Source organism: Phodopus roborovskii, unplaced genomic scaffold (assembly GCF_943737965.1).
Source record: "Phodopus roborovskii unplaced genomic scaffold, PHOROB, whole genome shotgun sequence".
Classification (NCBI taxonomy): Eukaryota; Metazoa; Chordata; class Mammalia; order Rodentia; family Cricetidae; genus Phodopus; species Phodopus roborovskii.
Window position 1 is genome coordinate 37,374,319 of NW_026125281.1, and position 22,060 is coordinate 37,396,378.

The 22,060-nt window shown below is 37.9% G+C and overlaps 1 protein-coding gene across 3 annotated transcripts in view; it reads right to left on the minus strand.

Annotated features, from left to right (window-relative positions):
* Ccdc82 (coiled-coil domain containing 82) overlaps nt 1-22,060 on the minus strand; it is a 34,475-nt gene that overhangs the window by 9,365 nt on the left and 3,050 nt on the right. For 2 of the 3 annotated variants that reach the window (XM_051199046.1, XM_051199053.1), the window contains exons 3-7: nt 19,165-19,862; nt 18,561-18,753; nt 9,939-10,031; nt 6,068-6,192; nt 4,506-4,676 (exon numbers count right to left, since the gene is read on the minus strand). In XM_051199046.1, coding sequence (XP_051055003.1) covers nt 4,506-4,676; nt 6,068-6,192; nt 9,939-10,031; nt 18,561-18,753; nt 19,165-19,848 — 1,266 coding nt within the window. In that variant the 5' untranslated portion in view covers nt 19,849-19,862. The remainder of the gene's footprint in view (nt 1-4,505; nt 4,677-6,067; nt 6,193-9,938; nt 10,032-18,560; nt 18,754-19,164; nt 19,863-22,060) is intronic. The other variant, XM_051199062.1, reaches the window with a different exon arrangement.

The following is a 22,060-nucleotide window of genomic DNA, read 5'->3' on the forward strand; positions in this document are numbered from 1 at the left end:
GCCCAGAATGCGACTAAGACGTCAGTCCATGTCTCTTTGTATGTGTGCATGGATATATGAAGGCCAGAGGGCAATCTCAGGCATCATTCCTCAGGCTCCAATAATCCTTTTTTCTTTTGAGACAGCATTATTGCACTGGCCCTGAACTTCCCAGCTAGGTGAGGAATTCCAGAGCTTAACCTGACTGACTGACTGACTGACCTAGTGGGGGCTGGCTGATTGACTGACTGACCTAGTGGGGGCTGGGCTTGATCTCAGACCCTCATGCTTTCATCCCTCTATTGACTAAACACTTCCCAGCCTCTGCCAGTGATTCTTGGAGTTCTGAAAACAATTATCTGAATTTGGGAAGAAAGAAATTGCTTTTAAGGCAGAAAGATGGACACACACAAAAGCAGAAGGCATATAGAGTATGGCATATACACCTTTTTGTGTTTAAAATGCCCAGATTATGATAAATTATAAATATAAGCAACATCTAAAGGTGAAACATTCTTACAGCAATGTTTAGTGTCATTAGTTGTTTTATAAACAATTCCCAAATGTAAAGTAAAAATGTTCGTTGTGTGTACGTATATTTTTGCCTTTAGTTCATGTGTTATGTATAAATAAGAATTAACATTTTGTCTGCTTTGATTATATATGGACTTCTAGGACTCTGTGATGGATGTCTGTGAAATCAGTCAACCAGACGATTTCTGTTTTCTAAAAGAGGAGGTAATATCTCTCTACTGATAAGTTAAATACATCTTAATTCACACTATTTTCATTCTTTGTAGAAAATTCACCAGAATGGACTCCAAGCAGCACAACATGATCATATCATACAAGGACCTTAAGGTACCAATGTCCTAGCTTAAAAGTATTCATCTCTATGCTCAAGTGCACAAGTTTAGTACTAGCTATATATTTTTTAATAGTTATCTCTGCCACTTTTTTTCTGAAGCTGCAAATGCACAGGAATACAGAACTGATGATGCTGTGAAGACAAGAGCTCAGGAGTATGTTGTCAAAAAGGAATTTGAGTTAGATAACGATGACTGAAGAACAGCATGGGTAAGTGAAGCATTTTGGACATTTCATTATATCCGATGTCTTTTGTTTGTTTGGTTTTTCCCAGACAGGGTTTCCCTGGGAAGCTGTGGTTGTCCTGAAATTCACTATGTAGTCCAGGACAGCCTCAAACTCAAACTCAAGACACTGGCCGGCCTACACCTGCCTTTCTGTGCTGAGATTAATAGTGTGTGCCACCATTGCCTGGCCTGTGACTTCTGGAGAGACATGAACAGGTATTTATTCTCCCCAGATACGGCACTCAAAAAACAGACCAAAGCAACCATTCCACCCACGTTTCAGTTAGTGGGTCACTGAGTTTACTGGAGTTACCCACAGAGCATGGATGAATCAAAGACGAGAGCAAAACTGAGAAATCTGCCCTAGCAGAAGAACTGCATTCCTGGGCTGCCTGAACAACATACAGTCAACCCAAACACCAATCCATCACGCCACCAGCCTTTCCTCCCCCTGTCTGGCAACTGTTTCTGCTTATATAGCTTCGGGAAGGGGTCTTGTGAGCATTAGTTTCTCTCATTTCCTGAGTTTGATAAGACTTGTTTGTTTGTTTGTTTTTCTATCAAGCTCTTGTGAGCCAAGGCCTCTTGTCCAACATAACACCACTATAACTAAACTACCCCCTCTGTGAAGATGGTAACTCCATCTTCCATCAGAGCATGTCATTTCTTTCAAATAAGCTAATCTTTGCTAAGTCAGGCAGAAGAAAATTAACAACAAACAATCATGGTTTTACTGCATCCTCAAAGAGAACCTGGTTAATCCTAGGCTTTGAATTTTAAGTAACTTTCAGAACAATGACAAAAGAGAGAGCGGTTTCCAAACAATATGAGGCCAGGTGGAGGTGTGGACAGGCTCTTTAAGCCCCAGAATATAAGTACATTTGTTTTTCCTTTATTTGCTCGTACCGACACAGTGGTTCAACAGGATAGAGAATAACTTTAGTAAATGATAGTAATGGATTCTGATCACACTTTTTCTGAAAACTATTGAATTCCATGCCAAAACAAACACTAAAGTTTTAGTGGTTTCCTTAAACTAGTTCTGTGATATGCTTATGAGTTAATTAGAATACAATGAGTTTTTTGAAATAGAAATTTACTGAAGAAATTTATTTTACCTAGCATCGTTTCAAAACAGGCATAATAACTATTACTAAGAACATCATCTGAACAAATGTTATTACTTCCTGCCACACATTCTTGTATATCAGACTATCATATTATTTTCTAAAATGTTTTATTTGAACTGCTTTCTACTATTTTGTTCCTTGCTCCTTATCAAGAATGCTTCCGTCAACTTTGCAATGATGTCACTTGCTTTTATTAAATTTACTTCCATAGGTACAGTCACGGTGACTGTAGCAACTCTGGCTGCGTAGTCACCTGCATTTTAGAATTACACCATCTATTTCTTCCTCTAGGAACCTCACTTTTCATAAGCCTGCATACTTCTCAGGGATGCTCATCATATTACCTTTCAGCATATTAGCGGGTCCACAGTGGTTTAGGAGCTACGGATGCAAATCTTCGGTAGTTTTATTTGTATGTTCTAAGGAGAGTGAGCGTTTCCTCTTGTATTTAACTTTCATAATCCCCACCCGTGTGACTCTGATCTTCTGGGCTCCTTTCTTTCCTTCTTCTCTTCCTCACTTTCTCCTGTCTGCCTTCCATCCTCCCCCTCCCTTCCTCCCTCCCCCCCCCCCCGCTCTCCTCCCCCCTCCTCTTTTCCCTTTGTCTTTTTATTGTACAGATCGCGCTGGTTTGGCATTTGCTATGTAGCCCAAACTGGCCTTGAATTCAGAGTTTCATGTTTCAGACTCCTAAATGTTAGGGTTAGACATATGTCCCTTTGTATGTGACCTTAATTTTAGATACCCGAATTAACCTGTTTAAGCAGAAACTCTGTTTCTTCTCAGTAATGTTAGGCTTCTATGAATGATTTTTAATTCTACTTTCCACTCAAGGATTAGCTATATATAACAAGGACATATTGAAATCAATATATTTGATCTATACAACAGAATATGGTTCTTGAAGTATTCAATCTCTTTTGATAAGATACTGGATTTCTTATAAAAAAAATCATAGTTCACTTTTAAGCAATGAGAAAAATGCATATACAATATTGATAAAGAACAATTCTGAATTCACTATCCATATAGAATTTTTATATTATTTTATTGTGCATGTGCATCTGTGCCTGCGTGTATGCATATGTATCACACGCATGCAGGAGCCTTTGGAGGCCAGACGAGGGCATGTGATCTTATAAAACTGGAGTTATAAACAGCTGTGAGCTGCTATGTGGGAACCGAGAGCTGAACCAGGGTCTTCTGAAAAAGCAGCAATACTCTTAATCACTGAGCCATCTCTCCAGTTCCCAAGAATAAAATCTATAAATGACTTTCCCAATCCTTATTTTAATGTTAAGAGAGATCTAGTCAACTACTGCCCAATAGTACTCGCGAATCACACTTCCCAATAAGTCGTATTTCCTCCACTTTATTTTTTATTTAGTGTTTTATTTTCTTTTTCATTTTCCTCCTCTTTAATAATGGAATATTTAGTAACCACTTTAGGTCTCTATCTTCCCCAAACAAACATTCTCCAAAGATGTGCACATCAATGCAGTCTTCTTACAAAGTAAGATTAAAAACACAAATGGAATGTATATTTTTATGAGTTCCCACTCTTGTCTATTAATTACTTATTTTTAATTTTTTTTCTCTTTGAGACAGGGTTTCTCGGTGTCTCCTGGGACTCGTTCTATAGAGCAGGCTGGCCTGTCTCTGCTTCTTCCTGCCTCCCAAGTTCAGATTAAGGTGTCCACTACCAAGCCTAGCACTTACTTATTCTTGAAGCTTCTCTCTACCCAGATTTAAAACCGTCTTAATCAGGTAAATAATTGCTCTAGACGCTGACGTGCCAGATAACATCTAAATTGTATCTTGATAGGATGAACAGCCATCTTCAATTACTGACCTATAGACTACTAATTTGAATACTGTCATGAGGCTTTGACCTGGGTCGTGCCCTTGTCTGGACTTCAAAGACAACACCTGTTTCCTTGTCCAAGAGGCCTTCTTCCTCACCCCCATCCTGCACACCAGCCCTACAATATGACTCACTGAGATTAAGAATACGAACTGATTTTATCTCACTGAGTTAGGGGTGAATTGCTATATAAGACAAATTTTTCACCTTTGAAACTTATACCTTGGGGTGAGTGAGGGGTATTACTCAATAGGGTGCTTACTGAGCAAGCTGGGGCCCTGGATTTAGTTATATGTGGCACACTAATAGAAATAAAGAAAATCAAACGTACCTCCTTACCTTGTACTCTTCTTTGTAGTGGGTATTTGTAAGATCTAGAGCACAAGCTACGAAGCCTAGATTCTCTAAATAGCAAAGGCAGAGACTAGCAAAAGATACCTGCTTGTCATGTGACATGAAATCGTCTGTCTCCATTGTCCTGGTGTTGTACAACTTTCCTGAGAGGTGCACTGAGTATTGACAGTGGCGATGCAGCCCACAAGCCTGGCAGGAGCAGTCCTCGGGGTTCTTCGAATGGACACTTAAGTTAGAGTAGCTTTCAACTCGCTCCTGACAACAGTTAAAATTGATGAAGATACGTTAAATATGAATATATCCAAATTATAGCTCATTTTGGAAGCCAGTGGGAAAGATATAATAATAACATGGAATTTCTTACTTGAAGAGGGTATTTTTTAATTGAAAAATAAGTTATTAATCTTAGCCATAAAAAACAGACAAGGAAAAACAATTAGTTTCATCTATCTCTTTGCTTACAAATTACTAGTAGGTCCTGTTTCCAATAGGTTTAACTTACTTTTTTCCAAGTCTCATCTGTTACTAGCATCAAATGAGATATTAAGTAGGAAAATGAGCAACAAAAATTCAGAGAAAGATGAATTCATTTAAGCTAGTTAGAATTTGAAGAGAGTTCCATTCATTCTTCAGTGTGTGAGTTAAATCACATTTTCCTCAAAACATTCTGGAAATAATTCAATTCTCCTGGAGTCATCTGCTTTGTCTTGTGAAAATAAGCACCTTGCAATTAATAATGTTCCATGTCCAGTACTGATGGGCCATCTGGTGACTGGATTATCAATGAATGAACAACGTGAGAAACACAGGTCTGCATAAGCAAACTGTATCAACGATGAACTTACTTGTACCCTGAGTAACCGTGTTCCCGTGCAGGCTGTGTATGACAGTCCTGCTCTATTAGCGGTGTACTTTAATACTACACTTGAATGAGCACACTAAGTGTGTCGCTAGCACCATTACTAATCTACATTCATCCCCTACACCAGTGGGAGGGTACGCTGGTCCTTTACATATTGTGTGATCTGCAAGGCTGTTCTGATTTACCTGTCAAATTCCTCACACTTCACAGCATGTCACTAACGACTTAGGTCCAGACTAGCCCTCATCCCTTCCTGCTTCTGCAGTGCTGTGGTAGCAAAGTGAGATGAAAGCTCCCACAGCTGGGTTTCTGGACGACCACTGTGAACAGAATGCATGCCACATGTGGCGCACACGTTTTTCTGGGTTAAACCAGTGAGCTTTCTTCATGTTACTTTTCCTTTTGCAGTATGACTCAGTGTACCCTAAGACCTTACGGAACCATCTGTCTGACAGTTCTGGGCGCCTTACTGTTATTTCATCCTGGGTTTTCTAAATCCACTGTAACATGCCAGCGTGAAAAAAACGTAACTTCAAGGTCTGAGTCTTGAAGGACTCTTATTAATAAATACTGGCCTGTGAAATTAATAGCTGTGGGACATTGCTTTCTCTGGTTACATGTGCTCATCGTAAAATGAGGAGAGAATAGTCTTTAAAATAAGTTATTAATTAACAAGGCAGAACGCCAACACTTCAGAGAACGATTGCATCTGGTTGGACACTGAAATCCTGAGAGGGCCACTGTCCCCATGCTCTTACCAGAGATTAAAAGGCTAACCATATACCTTATATTGTTCTTTCCATCGACTTCTAGAGACTAAACTCTCCAGGCGGGGTTGAATAAAGCGATTATCCAGATAGTGAAGAGATGTCAACATATCTTGTGCATACGACTTCTTCCTGGTGCCAGCTGTGTACAGATGACAAAGGAAAAAAAAAAAAAAAAAAAAAAACCAGAAGAGCCCTTGAAATGCTGAGTCAGCTGAGCACTATGGGTGTACGTCTCAGAGCTTTAGAAAGGTGGTTAACTAGCTGTAAATATTTTAAATTAGAAAGTAATTAATGAAGTAAACGGCTCACCTCACGGCAGTACAGGGGCACAGAGCAGGGCAGAGCTTCTAATAGCCTCCTGGAGACATCACGCTTCTTATCATTATGCGCATCTCATAGCAGAAGGAGCCTGGCCTTCACAGAGCCTTTTACTTTCCTTTAAAACTGATTTGCATTTGCATAACCACTGAAATACTGATGATGCTTTAGGGACCCCTGCAGCTGGCTCCGTCCATGAGCCAGTGGTAACTCCTGTCAGCACACTGGAAAAGCCTATTTCTGCCTGTCTTCCTAGTCATTCCCTCATAGCACACTACAGTCATTTTTGCTTTCCCAATTTGACTACTAGTTTGTTCTCAATTTATATGTATTTTGTCATGGCCTGCGATGCTAAGCTTCATTTTTCTACTTTCTTCAGAAATGTGTTTCCAAAGGAACATAGCTAATAAGTCTATCATATTCTATACAAGTCACTACAAGTGTAAACACTGTATCATGAATTAAAAGCCCTTCTTTCCATTATTACATCCTTTGAAGTCTTTTCCCCTCAACCCCGACTCACTGCACTATAATGACACTGCTCTTTCTAGTTGTTCTTGAATGTTCTTAACTATTACTGCTGTTACTGTGACCCTAAGCATTATACATACATACATACATGACACAAACCTCTCTGAATAAAGGGTGAGCTGATTAACAAAGCGGGCTGAGCAAGCCATGGAAAGAAAGCCAGTAAGCAGCAGCCTCTGTGCCTCCGCTCAGTTCCTTGCAGGTTTCTGCCTTGCTTCCCTAGGTGGACTATGACCCAGTACATACAAGCCAAATGAACCCTTTGGTTAGTATTTTACCATAGCATAGTAACAGAGAGGAGACTATATACAGAAACTGGAAGTGAAAGTAGAGTATTTCTGTGACAGAGCTGACCATATTCTGGAAGGGTTATGGAGATGTTTGGAACTTTGAGTGCTTAGAGCTTAACTGGCTGTTCTGTGGGACCCTGAAAGATAATGCCAAGAGCAATGCAGACAATGGAGGCCTGGGTTGTAAAGTTTTAGTCCAAGTACAGACTCTGCCAGGTGTGCTGGTAGGCAAATTGGGCAATGTCCAAGACTCACACAGGTGGTACAAGTTTTAAGGCACCAAGGGGTCATGGATGGCAATTGAGGCCTGGTACCAAAAGTCCAGGAGAGGCTGTCGGGAAAGGTACAGCCCTGTTCCTGCAGAGCTCCCAACATATGGGAGGTGAAAATACCATGGGATGACCACCAAGGAGAGCACCAAGTGTAGTGTAGAGCTGGCCCGAGAATAAGAGGAAAGCGGTCTGTGCTGAAAATGGCTGCCCTGCACTCTGAAGCCCAGAAGATTGTGAATGAGTCCCGGCAGGCTGACGGACACTGAGCTTCACACTGATGGACTTTGGTTTGGCTTTGATTTGTTTGTGAATATGCCCTGGTTCTTGTCTCTTGGAGAAAGAAAATATTTAACTTGTCTTTTGATTTTGATTACAGGTGCCCAAGGTTGAGAGACTTTGATGTTGTAGAGAGGCTTTGATCTTTGACAGAGACTTTTGATGTTTAATAAAAAGACTGAACTTATTGGGCAGTGGTGGCACACATCTTTAATCCCAACACTCAGGAGGCAGAGGCAGGTGGATCTTTGAGTTTAAAGCCAGCCTGACCTACAGAGTGAGTTCCAGGACAGCCAAGGCTACACAGAGAAACCCTGTTTCAAACAAACAAACAAACAAACAAAAACAAAAAAACAAAAAAGAAAAAAACAAAAAATCCAGACAATTTAATAGTGTGAGTTTGTAAAGACTAGAGCTTTTTAAAAGTTGAAATGTATCCTATTTTGGATACTGATATAAATATGAGATATTGTGAATAAATTAGATAGGAAGGGTTATGGTGTAATAGTAATGTATTGATGTGCCAAACTGATAAGGGTCAATTGTCCTGGATAGTTTTGGGAGAGGGAAACTCAACTGAAAAACATACTCCCGTTAGATTAACTATAGGCAAATGTGTAGGGCATTTTATTGATTGCTATCAAATGTGGAAAGGCTTAGCTCACTGTGGATAGTATTAGCCCTGGGCAGGTAGTCCTGTGTTATATAAGAAAGCAGGCTAAGCAAGCCATGAAAAGGAATCCAGTAATCCTCTATGTCCTTTGTTTCACTTCCTGTCTTCACGTTTCTGCTTTGGCTTCCCTCAATGAACTGTGACACAGTATTCATAAGCCAAAGAAACCTTTAATTCCTAAATTGCTTTTGGCCAGTATTTTTATCACAGAAATATAAAGCAAACTAATGCATTCACTTTACTAATGTTTATGTTTAGAAGCTACTTCATTACATTATTTGACCAATCTGTCCAATCTTCATATACATATGTATAATATATATGCGTATATTTAATACATAACCATATTATAACATGCACACATATGCAATATTATCGTTTACCTGTCAGTATGCTTTGGCAAGATGTCAACTTGGCACATCTGGGTACAGGGACTTTCAATTGAAAAGACTCCTCTATAAGACTTGCCTAGGCAAGTCTGCAGCACAAGTTTTAGTAATTAATGTGTGAGGGCCCAGCCCATTGTGGGTGGTGCAACCCCTGGACAGGTGGTACGAGAAAGCAGATTGAGCAAGACGGGGTACTAAGCCAATTCTCAGCACTCTTCCTTGAGAAACCCTAGCTAAGACTTTCTCTCTTCTACCTAATGGACATCAGATTTTCTTCATCTTATCCAACCATGCATTTTTTGCTTTCACAAGAAGTACATACTAGTTTTCATTCACATATTATGCTAATTATTTACTCATTGTTTATTAATTTCAAACCACAAAAGATACACATTTAATGTTTTCCTTACCTTTTGTGGTTTGAAATGATCATATCACCAATCCTCAAATAATGCTTGGACCATAGATGGCAATCAAGAAATATGTGTTCTATAACTTATGAATAAAATCTTTTTTAGGCACTCATAGGTATTCAGCACAACATGTGCACATACGATGTCAGATTCTGTGTTGGGGACATGTGTATATATTAAAAGTTTGATTTTTCACACTCTGGTAAGGCAAACAAAACAGAGACACATTTTCAACACAACACAGGGATTCACATGTATGGATAAAACCATATTCAGAATGAGAGTGGTGTGAGCGACGCAATGAAAAGTCTTCATAGTTTTTACAACAAAAACATTTCTACATTTATCTAGAATATTTATAATAAAAGAGATCTGCATGGAGCAAGGCACAAATGCAGGGATAGCATATGCCTTTTGGTGAGATTCAAATTATCTGAGGAACTGAGAAAGCATATGAATGTCGAGGCACCCTTCTCTTTTAGGGGTGTATGCTCTACATTCCCAGATTCACTGTAGAGTCTTTGAGAGCAAGGACTTGTCACATACCATTTATATATTTCACATAATACTAACAAGCCTTTCATGTGTATGCAGTTTACAGTGTAGTTTATTCCAGAAGGAACTGAACAAATTTAGGAATGGGTTGTCTTGGCTTTGTTTAATCTAATTTCAAAATCTTTTAGGAAAACATTTTAGAATGTGCCAGTGATACTATTAACTTACCATACAAGGTTTCCAGAAAAGATTCATCGAAAGCATTGATCAGAAGAGCCTTCACAACTGTTCCAAAGTGTGTATAGTGGTCACTAAAAGAATCTGAAATTAATTTAAAGTAATTATTAGGGTAGAGCAGGCAAAACTACTGTGGCTGCAATAGGCGGCCTTCCAATGCTAGGACGCTGGTTACCACAAATTGTACACATTTTGCTCATTCCGTATCTGATTTTGTGACTTGGGGCAATAAAAATAATGTCTATTTTCCGAATTTGGTGGATTTAGATGTTATCTAAAATGGTCCCAGACTTACTAAGGGAAAATTCTTCAAGGAATACTGAGAGATACACTGTGAAAAATCAAAATAATCCATGTCTACTTGAAATGATTAACTAGAGTGAAAGAAAAAGGCAAGAAAACCTCCCAAATAGACTGTTTAATGTGCTTTCGTCTATACCATGCCACACAAGACACAGCTCAGGAAACTACTACTCACAGAAATCTCAGTGGGAATAACGACTCCATTATCCCTTACCCTGGCACAGGTGTAGGATTTCCCACACCACTTAAAGAGCTGTGCCTTCTCTTTACCACGATACACACATGAGGCTCTCTAAGATAGCCTCAGACGTGATTTCATCATGGTGACAGGCCAGGTAGTGGTGCTATTCTTGTTCCTCTGGGGCTAGAATTTACTATGGGGTATGGAAATGTTCTCTAGCAAATCCTCCTTCCCATGATTCATATAGTTATCAAAGAACACTTGCCGTGCTAGAATCACCTGTGAACTATGACTGGAAATGTGGAAGATATTTAATTAGGGACTGAGGAAAAAAACAGGACATATTCTTAGAAATTGTGAATGGATTGGGGTTTTATTTCCAGCTGATAAAATAGATTGAACACTGAGAGGCTGTTTTATTTCTGTTTGCTAAAAGGGCTCTGTAAGCTTTCTAGGCCTTTACAGAAATTTCAGTTTCTACTATTTCCACAAAGGTGGTAAAGTTTAAATAGCAATAGAAGTAATTTCTACTGTGTTTTAGACTTTATATGACTTACCATTGAAAATTACCAAAATAGCAATTGTGTTATTAGAGGATACAAGACTATTAAACACACACACACACACACACACACACACACACACACACACACACACACCAATAACATCTAATAGGAATGTAAAGTACAGTAATACTTCAAAAGAATTCACCTGTGACTAGATTTTCAACACTGGTATAAAATAAAGTTGGTATATAATTTTGAGTTAAAAATCCATTCAAACTCCATCTAATACTTTTCAAACTATATTAAGGGAAAGCTCTTCTGGGGATTATTTTCAGACATGTTGGGACAGAAAGTTAAACTCAGCCACTTTGGGACTAAGTATAACCATCAAGCAAAAAAAAAAAAAAAGTTTTTTTTTTTTTAAACCTCACTTGAATGTGTTCATGTCCAATGTTACTCCTCTGCCATGGAACTTTATGAACTACAGCTCTATTTCAAAGGCTCTGGAAGTTCTCCTTCAGAAGCAGGAGGAAAGGACAGAGGTCAACCAACATTGCTTGGGTATCTGACTTCCTAACCAGAGGATCTTCTTCCTAGCCATGCTCCTTACAAAGGAGTTTCTGGTTTCATCCTATTTGAGTGAACAGTAGGCAGTGCTGGAATAATGTTCCTATATCTCCAACTGAAAGATATCATAACTAAGGAAGAAAATACCACACATTGCCTGCCTATTTCTAAAGGGCTAACCACGGAGGTGTTGCCCTTGGTGTATTTGTAGTGGGGGAAGCTGAAAAGATGATGAAAGGGTTCCTAAAGCATATAGCTAGAGGCTGGAGGCTGAGTGCCAGGCAGTCTCCTCTGGACTTTGTATTCATGTCCCTTGCATAGGTCGTAGATTTGGTATTAGCTCTCAAGACACAGAACTGAATTGAGAATTGGAGGTTATAAAATTAAAATTTATGACCTAAAAAGAAAATGACAACTCCCAGTGACAAAGATCCTGAAGATTACAAGTAAACAGAAAAGAGGTTTGGAACTAGATTTGGAGTGCAGGCTTCCTTCAGGACTAGTTCTAATTCCTATATTGGATGAATGTCTGTGGAATATTCTTGGAGATTTAGTTAAAATTTTTCCCCCATAATCATCTCTTGTTTGGCAATATTGAGGTTTGTACTTAGGGTCTCCTGCATGCTATTCATGTACTTCATGATCATTTCAATACAGAAAAGGATAAAGACGTCATATTCGTTATTATGCTTGATTTTATTTTTCTAAGATACTCCATGTTCCATTTGATATCTAAGTATTCTGTTGTTGCCTGCATCTTTTAGCTGCACATATGCTGAGATTTTGTTTCAACACCCTTCTGACTGATCTCGGTGTTTTTCTCAAGTCAGCTCTGCCCTGCTTTACTTATTTCAACTGAAGAGCAATCCTTTCAATTACTCCTTTTTCAAAATTCACTTTGTTCTTCTGCATTTGTTCTTCTAAAGAAAAAAAAAAAAAAAAAAAAAAAGACCTCGTGGTATGTAGTACTTTCAGATCATGCTTGCCTCTCCCTCCACTTACTCATATTTCCTTTCTTATTTCATAGTGTGTTTTGAATCTACAAAGCCTGCCATGCTTTTACAACTGGGTTTAGGAACTTTATTTTGTTGGTGGTATGGAAGGAATTTTTTTTTAATTATATTTTTTAAGTATTTATTTATAGAATAGAAGAAACTAATTGAGCTTTGTATACCCACTATTTTTTTTGGCTACTTTTCTGAGATCCTTTACTAATTTCAAAATAGCTTCTCTTGGATATCTGTGGGAGATGAGCCTCCCAAGACACTACAGAGCTGGAGATGGGTATTGTTAAGGGGTTCTGATGACATTATTTCTGCTTTCTCTTCCAAACCGAAGAAAATTATAAATACTCCTCCAGAGAGAAGTGAATGGCTAGCTGACATGTTTTCTGATGCAATGAAAGCATACACATAGCATGAGTAGGTAGAGGTAGAGTAGGAAAATTTTCTTTTCTAACAGTTCCTCTCTATCCCTGCACACACTCATGGAAGACAATGTGGGTAGAAAACTATGGAAAGAAATTCAACATACACTCCTGCTCTTAAAATACCCATCTTATTTCTCTTAATTCTACATATGTGGTTAAGTTAGAAACATAGCGATCATGTTTTAATATACCCATATAGACATGTCATCATCTTAGGTGCAAATGTCTTTTTCAAACTGATTCTTTTTTACCTACCTCACTTATCCTAAGCAGAATATAAGCAGATATTTACAGGGCTGATGAAAACAGAGGAAGACTTAACTGTCTTGTTTCAGTCATGAAAGAGGAAACCATTACTGAAGTAGCATAGATGTACCTCTTGGCCAAATGACATGCGATGAGGAAATGACAAATGTCTTCCCTAGTCTTTAATGAATTGACACCCACACCCATTTTTCTGAGATAAGATCTAACTGTGTAGCCCTGGCTGGACTGGAACTTCCTGTGTAGCTCAGGCTTGCCTTGAACTCACAGACCTACCTGCCTCTGCCTCCTAGTGCTGGGATTATAGGCATGGGCTACCACTGGGGGCCAATTTTGATTCTCAACTGTACACTGAATATAGAATTAGGAGAAGCTTCTGAGTTGCATGTAGTATGGATTCTTGCAGAAGTTGGAAGGATGAATATGGGTATGCCACTTCAGTTATAATTTAACATTGAGTCAGAGTGGCATTCACTGTTCATCATATAGGCTATTACCTTAATGACAAAAATGTTTTGAATTTATAAGAATTAACTTATAGCAACCTTTAGAACTTAATTCCTTGGCTAATCAAAAATTGCTTAAACTTTATCAACTTCATTGGACATAAAATTGATAAGCTAAAAGTACTAATTAATCATACATATAAACTCTAAATTTTTGTTTCATTAGCTCTGACATATACAAAAACACTACTCATGATTAGCATTTATCTCGGTCCACAAGGTCCAGGAATATTCTGACACTATGTATATTTTAGTCACCCACACAACTAAAAATAAACTCCTATAAAAATGCCACAAAGATTTAAGAACTGGGAGTGGGTAGCCTAGGACTGTCATCCTTCAAACTTTAAGACTGAAGGCAGGGTGATCACCATTAGTTTGAAATCAGGTCAGGGAACACAGTTCCAGGCCACCCTGGCTGACAGTGTAAGTTCCTATCTTAAATGAAATAAAAAGAAATGGAACGCACACATACGCACACGCATGCGCACACACACACACATGCATATGCACACATGAATAGGAATACAAGAAAAAGGGAACATAGCCAACCATCTGGACTTTTCTTCTAGAAGTCAGATACTTATTTCATTGGGCTTTACTTTTTATATCCTAAAAATTCTTTTTGATCTCCAGTTCTGATAAATGTATGAAATGATCTAATCGTCCTAACAATACTTGATCTACTACCTCAACTCCTTGACAATATCTCTTACTCAGTTTCCTACTTATTGAGCTAGAGGTGTCTAAAAAAACACTCAGATAAACATGCCCGCCAAGCTGATGAAAATTTGCACCTTCCACTCAGGAGGAGTATTGCCTGGAGTGAAATACTTGGGAATTCTTGTCTATATACCGGACTTAAGTAATGGGAAACTGCCCAAGAACAAGCAAAATCAAGGTGGTTGATGACGAAACCCTGGGATGTATGAGAGCTGAATGGCAAATGGGAGAGTAGTGTAGCACATTGGGAAAAGCAGGAAAGAGGGTTAGTGCAGAAGGTCCAGACGAGGAACATTCAAGAAGACCCAGTGGCCAGGGGCAGCACAGCACAAAGCAGCACTGAGTTAACAGAAGAAACAAAGAGCATGCTGTGGAGTACAGGTTACCCAGAGCCCACGTCTCCCACTGCGCACTTCCTTCCAAAGCCAACCCGAATCAACAGTCAGAATAGTGGCTCACATAACATGCCAACTCAAGGGAAGAAGAGCAAGAATATTGTTAGCAGTTAAGAAACACAACTTTTGGGGGCAGACTACTGCAACTACAGAACATACAAAATAAAGTAGGCAACATAGAAAGTGGAATACAAAGCCTTGAGAAAGAGATTTAATATTAAAAGTAAACCCAGAACTCCCTGGAATTTATTCAAGTGAGATACATCTTATGGCCACAGAAAATTCTGAACACACATGTTTATATTAGTTTTATTCATAATTGCCGAGACATGGAACCAACCAAGATGTTTTGCAACAGGTGATTGCATAAACTATAGCAAATCCACACAATGCATTTTTACTCAGCAATGAAAGTGAGCTGCGGCATCCTTTTTGGCCATGGGATGAAAAAGCAAGATCCACAGTTAAGTGAGGAAACCAAAGGAAAAGTTACATGCCGCGGTGTTCTTAATTATGTGACATTCTGGAAATGTTCAAACTATGGAGACAAAAACAAATCAGTGGTTTCCTAATGTTCTAGGAAGACAAGGTGGGAATGTACATTTACTAATTTGCACATTGCTATCATCGAATACCTGACAAGAAGTAACCTAAGGAAAGAAAGATTTATTTTGGATAGCCATTACAGGGTACAGACCATGGCATCAAGAACAGCTTACAGTTGCATTGGCAAAGCACCAGGCTGTTTACATCACAGTAAGCAGGGAAGGGAGAATGAGAACATGCAAGCGTGTGACACTTAGCCAGAAGCAGGGTTTGAGCTGGACTTCCTAACCTGGTCCTTGGAAACTCACTAATTCCAACATGTGCCACCATCTAAAGCTTTCACAGCTCCCCCAAACAGTGCCACTGCCAGCGAGTAAGTATTCAAACACACAAGTCTGTGGGGAACACTGAAAAAAGTTAACAGCTGAATAAAGGACATTTTAGTACATTGGAAGTACTCTGATGGGTATGTCATTAGACAGTTGTCAAAATGCACAGAAGGTATGAGACAGCGAGAGAGCTCTAATGTGAACTATGAATTAATGATAATGTAACAAAGGCATCACACTAGTGTGAGAGGTCAGTAACAGAGAAACTGTGTGGGTGAGAGAATACACAGCAACTCTAACTTCTACTCAACCATCCTCTAATTCCCAAACTACCACTAAAATAAAGTAAGCAGAGAGGGCTAGGCAGAGAAGGAATCAGATGTAGTTTACTCATATGGTTTTGTACATATCAAACACGGTATAGATAAAGAACCCATTTTGATGGTATGTCTCTTAAGTATTATTTTGATGCAAATACCCAAGTGGCAGGTGAACTAGTACCTGTTGGTAAGAAAGAGGTTAACTTGGAAATGCCTCATTTTCTTCCTTAATTTACCAAGTTTCTTGAAATATGAATAATTCTTCAACCTATTGTTTCATTACAAATTGTGGTGTATAAGTCGAACTGTTACACTTAATTTTAGTAAATATGACTTTCCTAAAATAATATTTAGGAAGAATGAGTTCCTGAATATATGAACCTGTTTCTTTAAACTATAAAACACCATGAAAAAAATCCTTGAATTTATGTAAAATTATAGGTATCCAAGTAGTGATATGTATATTTAAATGTATCCCAACTTTTCAAGTACTTATTTAAAATTATATTAATTACACACACACACACACACAAACACACACACACAGAAAATTTCTTAATTTTGGCAGGCTTCACTGTTTGTGTGAAGATTCAAAAAGCTTGATAAAAACCTGTGGTTTTAGAGTAAGTATACTGCCCTCAGTCTATTAAGGATACTGGCAAGATTCATGCAATTATCAGTACTAAAACACTATATTTTTCTGACATTTTACTGATGGTGTAAAAGTACAATTGGCAAAACAGCTGTCCCTTTACAAATAGCACTAGTGCCAGACATCAATGGTGGCAGTCACCACAGTGAGACACTGTTGATAAAAACTACCCTTTTACTTGGGAATGCTCCCAGTGAAATAGTAAAAATAATGACTGGCATCAACCTCCAGCTTAATAAGCAAGTTAGGACGGTGGTTCGGAGGGAAAATCACTCGTGCAACTGTTATAACTGGAGCAAAGCTTCATTTGTCATGAAGCAAGAATGTTCACTTGAAAGAAAAATGACAAACCGGATATTCACTCATATTCATCATGTTTTCTCAAGACAGAACAATGCGAGCCTGTCACCATAAGTATAACTTACTATTTTTTGCTGATAAGTAAAGCCAAGGTTTTATGCAAAAAAAAAAAAAAAAAAAAAAAAAAAAAACTGCACTTCTGAAAAACTTGTATGCAGTAACTGTGCATATGGCAACTTCTCAATATTATAGGAATATTCTGATGAAACCATGATATCAACAGATATTAATTAAAAACATGGTGATACATGTGAAGATATGGAGTAGCTACATAAGCTAGCAAACTAGCATTTTCTATGTGACCAATGTCCTGTTAGAAAATCATGCAGAGATAAAATAGCCAACAAAATGCAAGATTGACAATGATTTGTAATATGAGTATTAAAACTTCATTTATATGGTCTCAGTTTCTACAATACAACTAACCTTCAGGAAAGTATCACCTGTTGGATTTTTGTGTATTAAAACTATCTTATGAGAATATCCACAATTATTTTGGAACTACTACAAACATGATTTTCCCTTTTACAGTTATTTATCAGAATGAGGCAAACTGTTTCATGCACTTCAACAAAACGACATATTACAGCAGACTGAAACAACTCAGATATAAGAACCCAGCCGTCCTTTGCTAAGATCACATTAAAGAGACCAGATGGGCAGGAGAGGGGGCTTAGTGGTTAACAGAGCTTAGTGCTCTTACACAGGACTGGGTCCAGTTTCCAGTACCCACATCAGGAGGGTTACAACTCCCTGTAGATCTAGTTCCAGGGAATTCAGTGCCCCCATGCTTTTGTGAGCTCCTGCATACATGCATCCTGTGCACATAAACTCACACAGGTTCACATACATACATATAATTTAAAAATATTTCTTCAAAGTGATTTCAAAGAACTTAGAACAATGCCAGTCTTCTCTTTTTTGGAAAAGTTGTTTTCTATAAAATGTTTTTGTCAATACAAGTTTTTTAATGTTACTTTAATTGGTAAATGTGTTTTCAATGGTATTTACAATGGTAAATACTGACAAAGTTAGCCTGATGAAAATCAATGCCTGTTTACTGGGATCCATAATATTTATAAGGGAAATGAATTATTAAAACCAGTAGAATAAGACTAATGTGGTTTGCTCAAGCCAGACCTCCTAAAACAGAGTACCAGGTGATCCTACATTCAAAACAGCTGGACAAAGCAGCCTGACAGACTACAGCCAGGATTTCTGCATCTTCTTAGAATCCCCTTGACAGCTCCCCTTACCAGCAGGAAGTAGTTTGGAAAGAACAACACCCAAATTCCCAAATATTGTGTATAAATGTTTGTTTTCATTTAAATGGACTTGGCTATATAAAATTAAAAAAAAAAAAAAAACAAAACAAAAAAACCCCAGTGGAATAATCTCTTACCACTAAATTTAAAATACCTGAACAGAAAACTATCGTTCTTAACTAATGACTTAGAAGATGATATTAATAGGATCTAATGCTTTATATAATGATTTGAATACGATGCAAACTGCCTTCATACTTAACTTACAAAGAGAATTCCGTTTTACTAATTTCAGTTGTGATGTAGTCAAATTCTCTCCTTGTTGATTTTTATTCTCATCACTGTCCTCATCTCGTACGACAAAATCATCGATCATATAATCATCGCCATTTTCATCACATTTGTAATCATCCTCATCCTCATCCTCATCAGTACTTGAACAAGATTCCTTCTCAGAGTCCTAATCAAATGGAAAGAAATGCTTCACTAAAAATCATGCCTTTTTTAAACTAAATCTGAAGGCAAAACGTTAATTCACACTTAAGCACATGTTTTAAGGCTAACTATTGAACTTTTGATATTGAAGAAGTACAGACTTTGGCTATGTGATGTAAAATGTTTAAAATAAACATAAAAACATGAGCAATTAAGAATGAGAAAGACCACACGGAACAACAAATAGTCTTTCAATGTTTTTAAAAGACAGAGTGAGGCTCAAAATAAATTACTATTACGAAAATACAACATTCAAGGATGCTTACTTAAAAATTCTAACTTACTGGAAATAGAATAGACTCGGTACTTTTAGTATTTGTAAAAACTACTTCCAAGTAAAAATTTAGCAACAATAAACCAACAAAATAAAACACACCTCAACATTTCTACCACTATTGCGTCTCTGCCTCTGGCGTGATCTTTCTGAGAGTTCCTTTAGCTTCTGGTGGTGTTCTCGCTTTCGAGCAGCTGATGATTTTTCAGGGGTTTCTTGTTCCATCTCCAGTGAAGAACACTCATCTTCGACCACCCTGCGTGGACGTTTAGCACTCAGTTTTCTAACAAGGATATCACTGTCATCACTGTCGTCACTGTCATACATTACCGAAGACAGCCTTTTTCTTTTTCCAGGCTTGATGTATTCATCTTCCATATCCTCCTCTGCGGTTTGTTTGGTATGCTTGTTGACATCTGGTAAATCATGTTCAGCTTTGTCCCTTTCTTCTTCATCCGTTGACCTTCTGGCAGTGTCCCTAAGAGGGTTACTGCTGCTTCCCTCACTCTCCACTTTGATTAATCTGGGTTCTGTTTCCTTTTCTGGTACTTCACCCACACCAGGCTTCTTGCTACTATCAGACTCTTCACCACTATCAATACTTTGACCACTCTCTAGCTCTTCGTCACTATCAGGTTCAAGCTCCTCATCACTGTCAAGCTCTTCGTCACTAACAAATAACTGTGAGATGCTTCTCTTAGTTCGACGCCAATCAACTCGAGATTTTTGCTCAGGTACTTGAGTTTTAGAATTTCTTCTTGTTTCGTGTCTTCTAACATGCACCATTTTCACTTAAGCTTCTATAAAATAAAGTTATTAGGAACATAACAATGACAACCAGATTACAGCAATGAATACATAGCACAAATTAATTTGGCTTCATTAAATGATTCACAAAGGCAAATCACATGAGATATTTGAGTAAAAAAAAAAAAAAAAAAACAAAAAAAATCACAGAACAGTCGATGTACATATAATCCACTGAACAACTATTTATTTTTTGAACACATTCTTAATTATGCTACATGTTGTGCTGAAAATATACAGAAAAATTATGGTCCTGTGTCCTTTAGAAAATGGTTTAAAACTTAAACATGCAAACATACTTTAAAAGAATTCAAGTTGGTTACTATTGATGAGTAATAAAAATAAATGTGATAGAAATGTCAAGATGAAGAAAAATAAGGCAATTAGTTCATCAGTAGCAGAGTTGTTAAGGCACAATTTTCAAGGACTGGTTAGATTTGAAAAGAAATAATGAAAGAAAAGGTAATTTCAGATAAGTAACTATAGTATGGGCAAAACTCTGGCACTGATAAGTAAATGTTATACTTAGTAAATAAGTGTTACTAAAAATGGATAAATAGCTTCTGGCAGGAAGAAAGGGAGACAAGAATAGAAAATAACGATGGGTTTACAAAGACGGGGTTGGGAGGTGGCTTAGCGGGTAAAATGACCGCCATAAAAGCATGCGGACCTGGATTGGGATTCTCGTCACCCACATTAAAAACGGGTTAGTGCCATGCACAGCGAACCCAGCAATGGATGTGGGTGGGACAGACACAGGGCCGTCTTAGGGGTGGCCTGCTCGTACAACTGACATGACAACCTTGTTTCAAATACTAATGGTGAGGGCAACAATAGCAATGCAGTGAGAAACAGGTACCCATCCCTGGTGGCCACATAAATCTGTAGTACCCATCCCTGGTGGCCACATAAATCTGTAGTACCCATCCCTGGTGGCCACATAAATCTGTAGTACCCATCCCTGGTGGCCACATAAATCTGTAGTACCCATCCCTGGTGGCCACATAAATCTGTAGTACCCATCCCTGGTGGCCACATAAATCTGTAGTACCCATCCCTGGTGGCCACATAAATCTGTAGTACCCATCCCTGGTGGCCACATAAATCTGTAGTACCCATCCCTGGTGGCCACATAAGTCTGTAGTACCCATCCCTGGTGGCCACATAAATCTGTAGTACCCATCCCTGGTGGCCACATAAATCTGTAGTACCCATCCCTGGTGGCCACATAAATCTGTTTGGCAAGCAAACTCACATATATTGCATCTATGTATGCAACAAACAGATACACTAAATTACAAAGAGGACTTATCCTCAGGCAAAGTAGGACTTGATTTGGAACAGAAATAAGATTTAAAGGCTCCATCATGTTATGTGAACAAAGTGACAATGTAGTAACTGATATAAAAAAGAGATGACAATACAACGTAGAGAGAACTTATCTGCTAAGACTGTAGCCTCTGTATTCCTTTGTGGTGTAGAAATGGAGTTACACTACACTTAAAAAGGACAGACTAATCCAACAAAGCTTACTATTAGTTCATAGTCAAATGAAAAGGATAAGAAAAGTTTCATGGCAGAGCAAAGTACAAGGAAGAAAAATTAAAGCTTCCAGATTGTGATTTTATAATGTATATTTCACTAAATTTATCGCAAGCATATATTAAACTACCGATAGTTAAGATATCTAGAAATTTAGTAACAAATATATACTTCTGTGGTTGCCAAGGAACACAAGAATCATAAGGTAATATGACCTCATAGTAAAAGTGTAAAAGCTTATGAAAATTATAACAATATTTTACAATAGTATACAATGTTTCTGGTTTTTCTACACATAGTTGTATCAATGGATAAAACAAAAATAGAACCGTAAAACAAAAAATAATCCAAGATTATGAAAATCACACTGCTTATTTTTTATATTGCAAATATTAGCTTCAAACATCCACTTCATTTGTCTCACTTAGAAGCTTACAGAAAAGAAATCTTTATAAGATTAACGATAACTGAAAATACTAAAAAAAATGTGTACCTAACTATAAAGGTAGTATCAAAACTACAAAGCCAAAATAATTAAGCAATGTTGGCATTACTGGACCAAGTTTATAGTTTTCCAAAAATTATCACTTGGAAGAGAAAAGAATATGTTAACTGTAATAATTCTGGTGTGGACATAAGGCAGTAAACC